Source organism: Chelonia mydas, chromosome 18, assembly GCF_015237465.2.
Source record: "Chelonia mydas isolate rCheMyd1 chromosome 18, rCheMyd1.pri.v2, whole genome shotgun sequence".
NCBI lineage: Eukaryota > Metazoa > Chordata > Testudines > Cheloniidae > Chelonia > Chelonia mydas.
In genome coordinates, this window is record NC_051258.2 from 10617827 (window position 1) to 10632207 (window position 14381).

At 40.3% G+C, this 14381-nt stretch overlaps 1 protein-coding gene across 11 annotated transcripts in view; it reads right to left on the bottom strand.

The window, feature by feature from the left end:
* Positions 1 to 14381, bottom strand: part of VPS13D (vacuolar protein sorting 13 homolog D) — a 199207-nt gene that overhangs the window by 45435 nt on the left and 139391 nt on the right. For 10 of the 11 annotated variants that reach the window (XR_006286398.1, XM_043531476.1, XM_037881403.2 and 7 more), the window contains one exon: positions 1525 to 1657. The exons of the other annotated variant lie outside the window; for it this stretch is intronic. Coding sequence is in view for 9 of the 10 variants with exons in the window: in XM_043531476.1 (XP_043387411.1) it covers positions 1525 to 1657 (133 nt within the window). In the remaining variant the exon portion in view is untranslated. The remainder of the gene's footprint in view (positions 1 to 1524; positions 1658 to 14381) is intronic. 11 annotated transcript variants of the gene reach the window in all.

Consider the following 14381-nt stretch of genomic DNA (forward strand, 5'->3'; position numbering starts at 1 on the left):
AGGCATCTCATTCTTGCAAAACATTAATGTCCATGAGAACCTGGCCCACAAGGGGTTAGGAACTTAAAAGGGAGATCCTCAGCTGGTATCAACTGACATAGCTCCACTGACTTCTTTGACTGCCCTACAGATTTTACATCACAGCCAAAAGACAGTAAACATTGTGATGTTGGAGGTTCGAACAGTATTGTTGGTACGTAAGTTCTGGAGTCGAGAAGCATATAGCATATGCTATGTTTAATTGTTTCATTTGGGTAACTTTGCCATACAGCGGAGTATTTGCGAAAACTACAGTTCAACAGATAGAACTTAAGAGTCAACTGCTTCTTTGAAGAAATGAAAATCGGAAACATTAAAAACACAAAAACAAACAAAAAGATTCAAGTCAAAGAAGCTAATCAGCTAATGAATGTTTCTAACTGACTCTTCATTAAACAGTCTATATTTCAGATTTCAAATGTTGCTAGCAACATAATTTATACCTGATTTTAGAACATACTAATGTTCTGTAACTGGAATAACCAAAATGCTTTGCATTCAAAGGGAAGTCTAATGTGATCCATTTAGAACTTCACTGCTTTCTTTTTAATAGAAATTTTTTTATCCCTGCACTTAGGTGAACTACAAGAGTTAGATATGGAAAGAACTTACAGAAATGAACCTTTTCCACTTTTGGGACATCACCTATCTCAAGTGATGGGGCTTCAACTACCTAGAATACTATTTCAGTCTAATCCTGGAGACTGAATAAACACATTTCCCCTAATTGTACATTTCTTAAGTACAAGACTTTTTGATAATCATACAGACTGCATTTGAAATTGCACCAGTTTAAATAATGGTGCAATTTTAAACAAATTTTAAGAAACTGATATAAAATACAGTATGAATATTCAAATGATTTAAGCCTGGCTTATATCGATTTAGCTTAATTCAGCAGAGAATCGACTCAAGCTACATTGACATTAGCCTGTCTTCAATCAAATTAAGACTGTCCACACTGTCTTTTGCACCAGTTTAAATAAACTGTTTTTCAAGACAGTTGAAAGTTAAACAGGTGCGACTTTGAACACAGACAGGCTAAGGGCCGGATTGTGCAAGAAAACTGGAATCTGTGGGAACTGAGTGCAAGAGCGATACACTCATTCATTCATTTGTACCACTGGCTGAATATTATCTTATTATTTGTCACTTACAAAGAGATTGTTTGTAAGCATATTTATGAACCTATGAAGAAATTAGAAAATTTGGCTGATCTCTTTCCTAAATTTAGTTTTGATATCCAATAGTACAATTAAATAGGACATTCTCAAATCTAGGTGCCTCTCCCAAAATGAAAAACACAATTAAATTAAAAGGAAAGCCAGCAATTGCTCCATTACGTTAAGCCACATGTAACCAACCAGTGTGGAGTGGTTTAAATTGAACTGCATTGTTTTTCTGAATCCTATCACTTTGGAACCACAGTGAAAGACATAAAGCAACTGATATTACAGTAGTGTAATCTATTGATGCACAAATTACCATGAGCAAGTCCATGGATCCCAGCTATGAGATGTTCTCCACTGGTTGCGCCATGGTATCGAATGTACTCTCGTTCAGTTTGATGTCGGTTATCCATCGTCTTTCCCAAACCATCTGATAAAGTTCCAGCAAACTACAGTAAGAGAAACAATGGGAAATTAAAAAAAAAAAAAACAAAAAAACCCCCAGAATTCTAAATTATCAAGATTTGTTGAAACAAGATCTGTGTTTAATTTTTAAACTCTCCTTTTTATTGCTTTATTTTAAATATAACTATAGGCTAAAGACCAGAATTTGTCCAGTTCTCAATATCTGCATGTCACACTTACATGGCAGCATGAAAAGAGAATTTTTTGTTGTTTGAAGGTATGCATCCACAGCCTAATCCCATAATCACTATGTCTTATAGTCAGAAAGGCCTTATCTGCATTAGTATTTTCCTTAATACTGCCCCCCAGTTATCATTCCACTAGAAGTAGCACCAGTGTAAGGCCAGCCACTTGTATCTTAATGTTATTTAGCCCATGTTGGTTAAAACATCGCTGGCTATTCCACACCAGAGTTTCACTCATTACAACCATCAGTGGATCTGCACCAACGGTAGCACAGCGGTGGGAAGTTTTAAGAAAAGTGTTACTCCAATGGTCTGGAATTAGAGGAAATTTTTTAAGTAGTGCAATGATAACTTGCATCAACTATACACATTTCTACAAATGATATTTGATTTTGTTAAGTATTTCAGGGTACTTTTTAAAAATAAATATTTGCAGAAGTCATCCAGTTTTTCTCCTTTGGAATGCTAAATGATTTAGGGTCCAATCTTGCTCCTGTCAAAGTCAACAGAGTGTTGCCATTGACTTCAGCAAGAGCAAGGTTGAATCCTGTGGCTATGTTTACACTATCTTTTTAAATAGGCAGCAAAATAGGTCAACCTATTTTCCCCCAGCCAAATGTACTAACTCAACTTTGCTTTATATATACCAAACTGAGCTGTATAGCATATAAAGTAAATTAGTCATTTCATTAAAAAAATATTCAACAATACATAGCCAACTTATATTCTGGTCAAATGAAGTTAAAGTATGTTTGCTGGCACAAATCAGGAGAGGATCTTATGGATAAGCATGAACTCTCACTGTAGATATTTTATCAGAAAAGGATTGAGAAAGAACATTAACCTGTGTTTTGTCATTATGCAATTTGAAAAGTTCTAGAGTGACAGTAAATAAGAAATCACATCTATGCCTAACAATAGTAGTCAAGTGAACAAATGAAAAACGAAAAAACTGCTAAATATAATTAACTTTCTGGTGAAACCTCTCCCAAAACAAGTAGTTAAATGCCAGTGACCCTAGTGTAACCTTTCAGAAAACTCACTGGAATGTTATTTAGACATACACCTATCCTTTTGCAGAGATATGTGAAAGCCTTCAAGGCAAACACTCACAGAAATATGCTTGTACTAGTGTACTTTACATTTTGTAGCAAGTTAAGAAGCTATTTAAATACATTTGAGTAATGGGGTTTTAAAGTGGATTTATTTTACAGCTGGTAGGGTAGCATGCCATGTTTAGGGAAAGGTGCAGTATGATCCAGAGGTAGATAGCTATGTTGACAGACACATGTGTACTACAGCACAGAACGAAGGTTTGAACTAATCTAAGGGAAATCTCAATGACTGTAATGAAGACATGTGCAGAACCATTATAAAATTACTGACCTCTTTCCTAATTATATACCTTTTATGTTATAAATGAAGGGCTAAGACACACCTCTAATACGAGCAGGAGTTATGAGAACACTGAGCATTACTGAATGAAGATACTGAAAAAACACCAGCTAGAGCAAAGGGTAGCTCACAGTCCCAGTGCTCTATTCATTCTTTAGCCACTTTAGATAAGATCACATCCCAAAGTTAAGCCAAACACAAAACAAAACAATCCCACACCCCTACCTCTAATTGAGAACGGTTATCAATGGATACCTAACAGGGACTCTGGCATTCAAAGAGCAGCTGCAAATGGTGTAGCGCAGTGGTCCCCAACCTTTCTGTGGGAACAGCATATTCCTATTCCCAGAAGACTGTGGAGGGTGCCTGACACCCCCCCCTCCCCCCCGCAAAATGGCAACGCGCCTCGGCGGCATTTCGGCAGCGCGGTGTCCTGCGGGCGCACGCAACTGCCCCGGTGGGTGCCGCTTTGGGGACCCCGGTGTAGCGCCACTTCTGGGCCAGAGAAATGAGCACTGACTGGTGGGATTGCGTCATTATGCAGGCTTGGGACAACGAGCAGTGCCTGCAGAGCTTTCGGATGTGCAAGGCCATATTCCTGGATCTGTGCGCAGAGCAAACCCCCGCCTTCTAGTGCAGGGACCCCCAAATGAGAGCTGCACTTACAGTGGAGAAGAGCGTAGTGATCAGTGTGTGGAAACTTGCAACGCCGGACTGCTACCAGTCAGTGAGAAATCATTTTGGAAATTCAGTGTGGGGACCGCTGTCATGCAAGTGTGCAGGGCCATTAATGGTGTCCTACAACGCAGGACTGTGACTCTGGGCACTGTACAGGACACAGTGGATGGATTTGCAGCAACGGGGTCCCAAACTGCAGTGGAGAGATAGGCAGCATACATATACCTTATTTTGGCACCAGATCACCTGGCCACAGAGTACATCAACAGAAAGGGTGACTTTTCTATGGTGATGCAAGAATTGGTGGATCACCAACATCAGTGCTGACTGGTCAGCGAAGATGCATGATGCTCGCATCTTTAAGAACACAAGAGGGTTCAAAAAGCTACAAGCTGGGAGTTTCCCTCCTGACCGGCACGTTACCATTGGTGATATCGGAATGCCAATAATGATTGTGGAGGACCCAGCCTACCCCTTGCTCATGAAGCCATACACTGGCCACCTCTACAGCTCCAAGGAAAGATTCAGTTACCAGACTGGCAGATGCAGAATGACAGTTGCTTGTGCTTTTGGTCTGTACTTGTGCCTCTTCTCCCCATAGGCCCCGGAGATCCAATGTCTCCAGTCCACTCCAAGCTGGAGTGCAACTGGAGCATGGAGCCGGCACGGTCAGCTGGGCTATTGCACAGAACAATGGAGAGCTGTTAGGTGTGCTTGCCGAACTGGACAATCAGGAAAAGGTATTTCAAAAATTTGTGGGGCTTTAAAGAGAAGGGAGGGCCTTGCAGTCTCCGTGATCCCTGGGCACTGGAGTTCACAATTATGACCAGAGCAGTCAGCGTCAGGCATTGTGGGATAGCAGCTGGAGGATTGTTAGGGTGGACATAAGGAGCTGGAGGATTGTTAGGGTGGACATAAGGACATGGTGCCGGCATTTGTGCTGCATCAACCTCAGTACATTCACCACAGCTCAACCCCATTCAGGGAGGCGGTGTTACTGCATCGCTGTAACGGGGCACTTACATCGGTGGGAGACAAATGTAAGGGTAGACACACGTACCACCAGGTTGACACAAGGCAGCTAGTCAACCTTACTCTGTAGTGTAGACCAGGCCTTTGTAAAATGCCTAGAGATGCTTCATGAAACCTTACACTGATGAGGAGAAACAAGAGAGCCTAAAAATTCCTTCTTGAATAGTTTAGAATTCTCATCTGTCCTGTATGTGACATGAATGGTGCTCTGCCAGTGTAACAGGATTCTAGCATGGAATTCCCTCTTGGTAGTTCCTTCATTGGAAGTTCTTTCATGGAAGTTCTTTCATGGAAATTCCTTCATTGGAAGTTCTTTCTTGGTAGTTCTTTCATGGAAATTTCCTTTGATAACCTTTGCTCCATCCTATAACTCAGAAAGGTAGTAACTTCAACACCCTGTCGTGCCTTAGGGCTTGTCTACACTACTGCGCAGAGTCAATCTAAGGTACGCAACTTCAGCTATGTGAATAGCATAGCTGAAGTTGACATACTTAGATCTACTTACCATGGTGTCTTCACTGCGGTAAGTCGACAGATGACACTTTCCCGTTGACTCCGGGCTTGCGCTCCTCATTTTGGTGGAGTACCGGAGATGGGAGAGCGCTCAGAGATCAATTTGTCACGTCTATACTAGACTAGACCATTTATACTAGATGTAATAAATCGACCCCCGCTGGATCGATCGCTGCCCGCCAATCCAGGGGTAGCGTAGACAAGCCCTTAGACACAGAACTCTGATGTGGAGCAAAGTGTGCACATATTAGAAAGAATAATCTTACATATCCTTAATTTATAAAGTCAGGCCCGAGTCTACATGCCCTTGGCAGAAGAGCCATCTACACAAGAATAAACCTAATGTAAGGAGAAAAGGAGGATTTGTGGCACCTTAGAGACTAACAAATTTATTTGAGCATAAGCTTTCGTGAGCTACAGCTCACTTCACCACTGAATGCATCCGATGAAGTGAGCTGTAGCTCACCAAAGCTTATGCTCAAATAAATTTGTTAGTCTCTAAGGTGCCACAAGTCCTCCTTTTCTTTTTGCGGGTACAGACTAACACGGCTGCTACTCTGAAACCTAATGTAAGGATTATTCATTTTCATGAATAATCCTTACATAAGGGCCCAAGTCTTCAGGCCCTTATGCACAGATGCAAATACAGTACAACAATCCGTATTTAGATTAACATTTTCATGTTATAACAAGATCATTCAGAATAGCTGGATATTCCGATATTATACGCTGACTATATTAAAAAGGAAATCTGTACCAAGTTTAGCAGAGAAGTGAAAGTATAACTATATTAAATCACATGTTGATGGATGACAAAGATGTCAAATGTTTATTCTTCTTAAAAAATGACCTTTCCTCAAGGTGTTTTGATCAGCAGCCATCAATGGGGGCAAGAGCATCAATTCCATGTCTCCCCCCAGTCCCCCAATTCTAGTAATTACATAGCATGTATGTACACATAATTTGTATCAATATAAAAATTGACCAAAGAGCATGTCCCTGTCATTATTTTGTAAATTGTAGTTTGGAAATATGCCTGAGATCTTTGTTATAATAAGGTTAAAAACTCAAAATGAGAAACAAAATTTAGTTATAAGATGTGTCTGACGCAATGTTTTCTTCTACTTACATCTGCAATGTTTTTAAAGGCTGTGCAATTTTTTGCTCGCTATAAGATTACTCAGCCGCAGCTCCTCCTTTCTTGCTAAGAAATGCAAACTATTCAAAGCATGATCCATTATCTCAACAAGCAGATTTTAATCATATGAATGAAAATTAAATCTCATGACTGTTCTTATGACTTAACCATATGGACTCAAAACAGAGCACCCAGTTCACTGGCTGAATTATTTTTAACCCCTTTCTGAACTTAATGTAGATGCTATTTTTGATTGGTCTAGAAATACAAATAGAATTGAAACTATTCCATAACTGGGTGTTCCCTCTAAAGGGTAACAGTTCGTTTTTACAGGGATTAGAAGAGTTACTATAAGGATTAAAGGCTCCACACATGAAATGTGTATATAGGTGGGAGCAGGCAGATTTTCTGCTGGCTCTAGATTTTCAGCCCACACCGAAAAATGTGCCATGAAACAGTTGTCAAGAACTGACCCTGAATGCCAAATTAGTTAGCTTGGTTGTGATGGTTGGTACCAGCCAATGTGAATAGGACAAATTATAAATTATTATTAATGAAATGACTGGGCTTTCATAACAGCTGTCTGGGGAAAGTTTTTGCCCAGTCCAGACTGGCCAGCACAACAATCAAATTTTTCTGAATAAATAAGGCTTGTGTGTTCTCTCCTCACATTTTCCCCCTCCGATGAAAGGGGTCCACCATCTGTGTTAGTCAATAGCAATTCCTGTTTTAATGCCTCGATATGAGAATTGTTTTCTTAGTAAAGCCGTAAGAGAAAAAAATTCATAAATGGACTGTTAAAAGTTCATCTTGTCATCACATGGCAATTTTCATACTCTCTCCACGAAGAAGAAAGAAAAACAAGATTAAACAGAGATACTTTGATTTGCGTGTTGTAGCAAATAGCACCAAGTGCCCAAAGACAGACATTTGTTCCATAGTTAGACCATAAGGATTTTAATGCACTTAGAAATGTTTTTTCCCTCATGTCCTGCCTCAAGTGACGTAATCCAAATTCTTCACCAGATTTTAACCACAAAACACTAAATTTTAATGTTGAATGCCTTTATCAGTATTTGCTTTATTGTACTATTTAACCATGTTACAAACCAATCCACAAGAGGTTACTGGAAAAGAATAGGTTATCACAGAAAATATGTGGCAGGCACCCATCTTCCCTACTGAAGAAATAGATGGCACCTTCTTGTTTTTGGTAATCTATATCTATCTTTCTGGGCTTTTATACAGCACCCATCACTATGTTATTAGATTTCAGAGTAACAGCCGTGTTAGTCTGTATTCGCAAAAAGAAAAGGAGTACTTGTGGCACCTTAGAGACTAACCAATTTATTTGAGCATGAGCTTTCGTGAGCTACAGCTGAGCTCACGAAAGCTCATGCTCAAATAAATTGGTTAGTCTCTAAGGTGCCACAAGTACTCCTTTTCTTTTTATGTTATTAGAGCAGTTAAGTGGATGGGTAGCGACCAAAAATGGTTGCAATCTGACAGCTGATCTATGTAAAATGAGTTGACAATGTCAGTCCAGTTCCCAGTGTCTCTAGGCCACAACTATTCAGAGGTGCCATGGACTAGCTGAGTATGGAAGCTGAATGCCCTTTATCACTAGCACAGGTTAGAGTTGAGGGCACATGAGTAGTGCAGTACCATTGCTCAAGATGTATTCAGTTTTGCAGCTATACAGAGGACTTTGATTTTCATGTCTGCCAATCCGACACCCTCTCTTAGGACTACATTCTCCAATGCCTTTTAGCAGGTAGGGTGCCAAAATGATCTGCAACAGCAGAGTCACCACTTACACAAACACCAGCATATATTATTTGTGGTACGCATTTCCAGTTACCTGTTCTTTTCCAGCGGCATGTCAATTTCCTTGATATGTTTTATAAGAACAAATGTATGGGAAAACAAAGTGAATATTTAGATAAGGCACAAAATGTATTTCTGTACTAAGAATATCTTAGGGCATGTCTATCCTAACAGTTCATGGCAAGATGGGGTGTAAATCTACCCCATGTTAACTTGTCTTTGTGGACTCTGCTGCCACGCACTAATGGCTCCCTAGTGTGCTGTGATCTATTGTACATCTGCAGGGCTCACACGGACAGTTAGTGTGCAGCAGGCTAGTGCAGGGTGGATTTCAAACTCCACTTGCTACAAGCTAAGTGTTTGTGTAAAAAAAGCCTAAAGCTTTGCGAACTATTTCAGTTTATGGGGAGTAGGGAAAAGTCTTCAAATAAGGTTCTGCTTGTGGGTGTGAATGATGGGGTGTAATGGATTGGGTGTGGCAAATAGTAACAATCTGAGTGAAGAGTAGACCAGAGAACTGTAATTCCTTTATTTTGAAGCACAGCAATCTCAAACTGTTCTTAGAGCAATAGTATTCTTAATATGAACTGAAACATTTCATAGTGAAATCGGTGCACATCTTTTCAACCTGCAAATCACAATAACAATGCTACAGTGTAACTGTAACCAAGCCAGGAGATTCAGTGACAACATAGTCAAACCCAAACGTATCTGTTGCCTTCACTGAGGAGAAAAAAAAAAAAAAGTGTGTTGTTCACTCAAATTAGCTAACTTGAGCTACGATCGTAGTGAAGACAAGGCAGTTTGTTATTTTCACATGAGTTGGCAGTTTGAGTTAAAGCCTAAGCTCCCTCATAGGCTTTGACAGGACCAGCTAACTTGTGTGAAACCAACAAACTGCCTTGTCTTCACTAGGATTTTACCTCAAGTTAGCAACACACCTCTTTTTTTGCAATGAAGAGGAGGCCTTAATTACAAAATAGTTAGAAGGTGTAGTGTAGACCTAACCATTTCCATAACCTGATTAATATCTTAAACAGTCCAGGTGATTAATTTGGTTTATGGACACCATGAGCCAATGAGAGCCCCTGGTTCTCATGGATGTAGGGTAGATAAGGCCAATAACAAAATGAAATAAGGTCATGACCACAGGTACTTTTGACTCCTTTTCCCTCCAACCTTCTCCCATACAATCCCCAAATACCCAACTCTGAAATGGTTTTCAACTGTGTCTCAGATAATACGGTTGTGCCTACCCCATGAGCAAAAAAAACAAAACAAAAAAACCCAGAAAACGGTTTCCAACAAACCAGTACAACCATGTTACCTGAAATGTTTTTTCAGAACAGATCTTGAAAATCATTTCCATCACCAGTGAATTTTTCTGAGTAGACAGGAGCCCACAAGAAATTCAACCACATTTGTGCCTGGCTTAAGAAGAATGAAAAGGAGTACTTGTGGCACCTTAGAGACTAACCAATTTATTTGAGCATAAGCTTTCGTGAGCTACAGCTCACTTCATCGGATGCATACTGTGGAAAGTATAGAAGATCTTTTTATACACACAAAGCATGAAAAAATGGGTGTTTACCACTACAAAAGGTTTTCTCTCCCCCGACCCCACTCTCCTGCTGGTAATAGCTTATCTAAAGTGATCACTCTCCTTACAATGTGTATGATAATCAAGGCTTAAGAAGAGTATTGCAAAGGGAACTCCAAGGGGTCCACACAAAAAGAAAACTTGGGTGTCTCAGTTTTTGATGCCTCCTCCTTTTAAAAGTGACGGTATCTGGCTCTTCCCTTGTGAAATAGCAGTCACAATATAATTGCAAAAAGAAAAGGAGTACTTGTGGCACCTTAGAGACTAACAAATTTATTTGAGCATAAGTTCATTGGATACATCCGATGAAGTGAGCTGTAGCTCACGAAAGCTTATGCTCAAATAAATTGGTTAGTCTCTTAAGGTGCCACAAGTACTCCTTTTCTTTTCGCAAATACAGACTAACACAGTTGCTACTCTGAAACCTGACAATATAATTGATGGCTTATTGCACTGTTTATCTAGTCATGCAGAAAACAGCCTACAGCTAAACAACAATGGCAACAAAAGCATGATCCACTGTTACCCCCCTTATTTTCCTCAATGAGGTGTTAACTTCAAAGCCTAGTTAGGACCATTTAAATGCTAATGTTACTAAGGAATAAACAAACATGCAGCTTGAATCAAGGCACTTCTTAGAACAAAACCTGATCCCTTCCATCCTTAAATTTTCCAGAATAGACTCTTTGCCTACACCATATCAAAATGAAAGTATTACTCTGGCCTTTTATGTTCTTTGTATTACCCAAACTTTCCTTTTGCTACAGTGACTTGTAACATGGCACCTCAACTCCTGCTCAGAGTGGTCACATGCCTTCTTTAGCAACTAATAATCAGCAGGCATGATGTTGAATGAAGCAGGCTACACCTTACCACGACAGACTCAAAATGCCTAGCTTCTCATAGATCTAAGAACTGGAAGCCCAAATCCAGCTAAAGCTTGGATCTTCCAGATCGCTAATTAGATGTCACAGAATCGTAAGACTGGAAGGGACCTTGAGAGGTCATCTAGTCCAGTCCTCTGCACTCAAGACAGGACTAAGTATTAGCTAGACCAGAGGTTCTCAAACTGGGGGTCGGGACCCCTCAGGGGGTTGCGAGGTTATGACCTGGGGGATCGTGAGCTGTCAGCCTCCACCCCAAACCCCGCTTCACCTCCAGCATTTATAATAATGTTAAATATTTTTAAAAAGTGTTTTTAATTTATAAGGGGGGGGTCGCACTCAGAGGCTTGCTGTGTGAAAGGGGTCACCACTACAGAAGTTTGAGAACAACTGATCTAGACTATTCCTGACAGGTAACTGTCTAACCTCTTAAAAATCTCCAGTGACGGAGATTCTACCACCTCTATAGGCAATTTATTCCAGTGCATACCTACCCTGACAGGAAGCTTTTCCTAATCTCCAACCTAAATCATGGCTGCTGCAATTTAAGCTCATTTCTTTTGGTCAGATCCTCAGAGGTTAACGAGAATCATTTTTCTCCCTCCTCCTTGTCACAACTTTTTGTGCATTAAAAACCTGTTATGTCCCCTCCACAGTCTTCTCTTCTCCAGACTAAACAAATGCAATTTTTCAATCTTTCCTCATTGGTCATGTTTTCTAGATCTTTAATCATTTTTGTTACTCTCCTCTGGATTTGCTCCAATTTGTCCACATCTTTCCTGAAATGTGGTTCCCAGGAACTGGACACAATACTCCAGCTGAGAACAGCAGAGTATAGCGTGGAGTACAGGAGCAGAATTACTTTTTATGTCTTGCTTGCAACATTCCTGCTAATACATCCCAAAATGATGTTTGCTGTGTGTGTGTGTGTGTGTGTGCGCGCGCGCGTGTGCGCGTGCGCAACAGTGTTATACTGTTAACTCATATTTAACTTATAAAATCCACTAGAACCTCCAGATCCCTTTCCACAATACTCCTTCCTAGGTAGTCATTTCCCATTTTGTATGTGTGCAAATGATTTTTCCTTCGTAAGTGAAGTACTTTGCATTTGTCCTTATTGAATTTCATCCTATTTACTTCAGACCACTTCTACAGTTTGTCCAGATCATTTTGAATTTTAACTCTCTCCTCCAAAGCACTTGCAACCTCTCCCTGCTTGGTATCATCTGCAAACTTTCTAAGCGGACTATATATGCCATTATCTAAGGGCTTGTCTACACTGGCACTTTACAGCGCTGCAACTTTCTTGCTCACGGGTCTGAAACCTCCCCCTGAGCTCTGCAAATTTCAGCGACGCCCTCATGGAAGCGTTTTTTTCAGAGCGCTGGGAGAGCTCTCTCCCCATGCTACACTGAGGCAGCGCTTTAACATTGCTAGTGAAGACATACCCTAAATCACTGATGAAGATATTGAACAGAACCGGATCCAGGGACATCACTCAAATGACTGGGGAAAAAAAGTTCAAGCATATTTGAGAATATAACATCTGATTCTTTGCCTTGTTCCCTGTTCCTGGACAGAAGAAGCATGAATTAAATATTTTGGAAGCTCTGCAAAAAAAACAAAAACAAAAAACCCCCCACAAGTCTCACACATTCTTCCTGCCAACTGTCACTTGTGTTCTTTGATCTTCCTTCCAAATGGACTATATCTTCCAGTTCCCTTCTCCATGAATGGGCAATGAACTTCTCTCTGACCCTCCACTCCAGAGGCACTGGAGCCCAGATTCTGATCTCACTTCACTTATTTATGACAGTGTAAGTGATTCACTGGAATCTATGGAGTTACATTGGTAAACTGGTGTGAAAACAGAATCTGGCCCATGATTCCTCACCAGCTCTCTATGACATGAGGCCTCCTCCCTGAGGCCAGCAGAAAAATTAGGTGCGTTCTTAACTCAAGTTTGGTAACTCAAGTTACCACACTTTTTTCCCTAGTAAAGACACAGCCTAGGTCTGTATCCCAAGAATCATGACTTCAAACCTCCTCTGAGTTTAGCAATCAGTTAATTAAAATCTCTAAAAACTAAACTGGTCTGCATTTTCCTCTACCAGCTGAACTCAGTACCCAACTTGCTGTAACCTGATTGTCCACTTTGGAGATTTTCAATCAGTGGCTTGTACACTTCCCTTTTGAATTGTATTCAATGTTAGTGAGCACTATGCTGCCAGAGATGCCATGTTTTAGATGAGATGTAAAACTCCTCTGAGACCTTGTGATCATTAAAGATTTCATGGCATTTTCTGCAGGACTAGGTGTGTGTTGGCTCCTGTGTCCTAGCCAAATTCCTATTTGCGTATTTACGCTCTACCTAGCTAAATTTTTTAGAGTTTCACGTAGAGTATTAGTACTTTCCCATCTTAAATGTATGCAGTGTTGCTGTGCACTGTTAAATATAAACAGTTTACACTGCAGAAGTGACTGATACAATAGCTGTATAATTCGTAAACTTCTTCAGGATTTTTTGGGAAGAAAAGCACTATTCTTATTTAAAAAAAGAAAAAGAGTACTTGTGGCACCTTAGAGACTAACCAATTTATTTGAGCATAAGCTTTCGTGAGCTACAGCTCACTTCAAAGCTTATGCTCAAATAAATTGGTTAGTCTCTAAGGTGCCACAAGTACTCCTTTTCTTTTTGCAAATACAGACTAACACGGCTGTTACTCTGGATTCTTATTTAAGACATTAACTAAGTTATCCCACGGAAACTATGCATCCAGAGCAACTCCAGTCCTACCCTGTAAAAATCAAAACCATACAGTTTCTTTGTAAATCAAAGCTCATTCCTAAAAGTGGCAATTCTTCAACAAAAAAACTTCAAAAACCGACTCCAACGAGAGACTGCTGAATTGGAATTAATTTGCAAACTGGATACAATTAACTGAGGCTTGAATAAAGACTGGGAGTGGATAGGTCATTACACAAAGTAAAACTATTTCCCCCTGTCCCGTCCCCCCCTCCCCCCGCTGTTCCTCAGATGTTCTTGTCAACAGCTGGAAATGGCCAACCTTGATTAACACTACTAAAGGTGTCCCCCCCCCCACCCCCCTGTTCTCCTGCTGTTAATAGATCACCTTACCTGATCACTCTCCTTACAGTGTTATAGTAACACCCATTGTTTCATGTTCTCTGTGTATATAAATCTCCTCACTGTATTTTCCACTGAATGCATCCGATGAAGTGAGCTGTAGCTCACGAAAGCTTATGCTCAAATAAATGTGTTAGTCTCTAAAGTGCCACAAGTCCTCCTTTTCTTTTTGCAAAATAATAAGCTTATCTGACACAGAAGGAACTGCAAAGCAAATAAAAATGGAGTTAAGCCCAAATTTCTGTACTGAATGTTCCCCCTAATCAGACCGTGTGAGGCATTCAGCACAGGAATCCGTTTTAACTAAC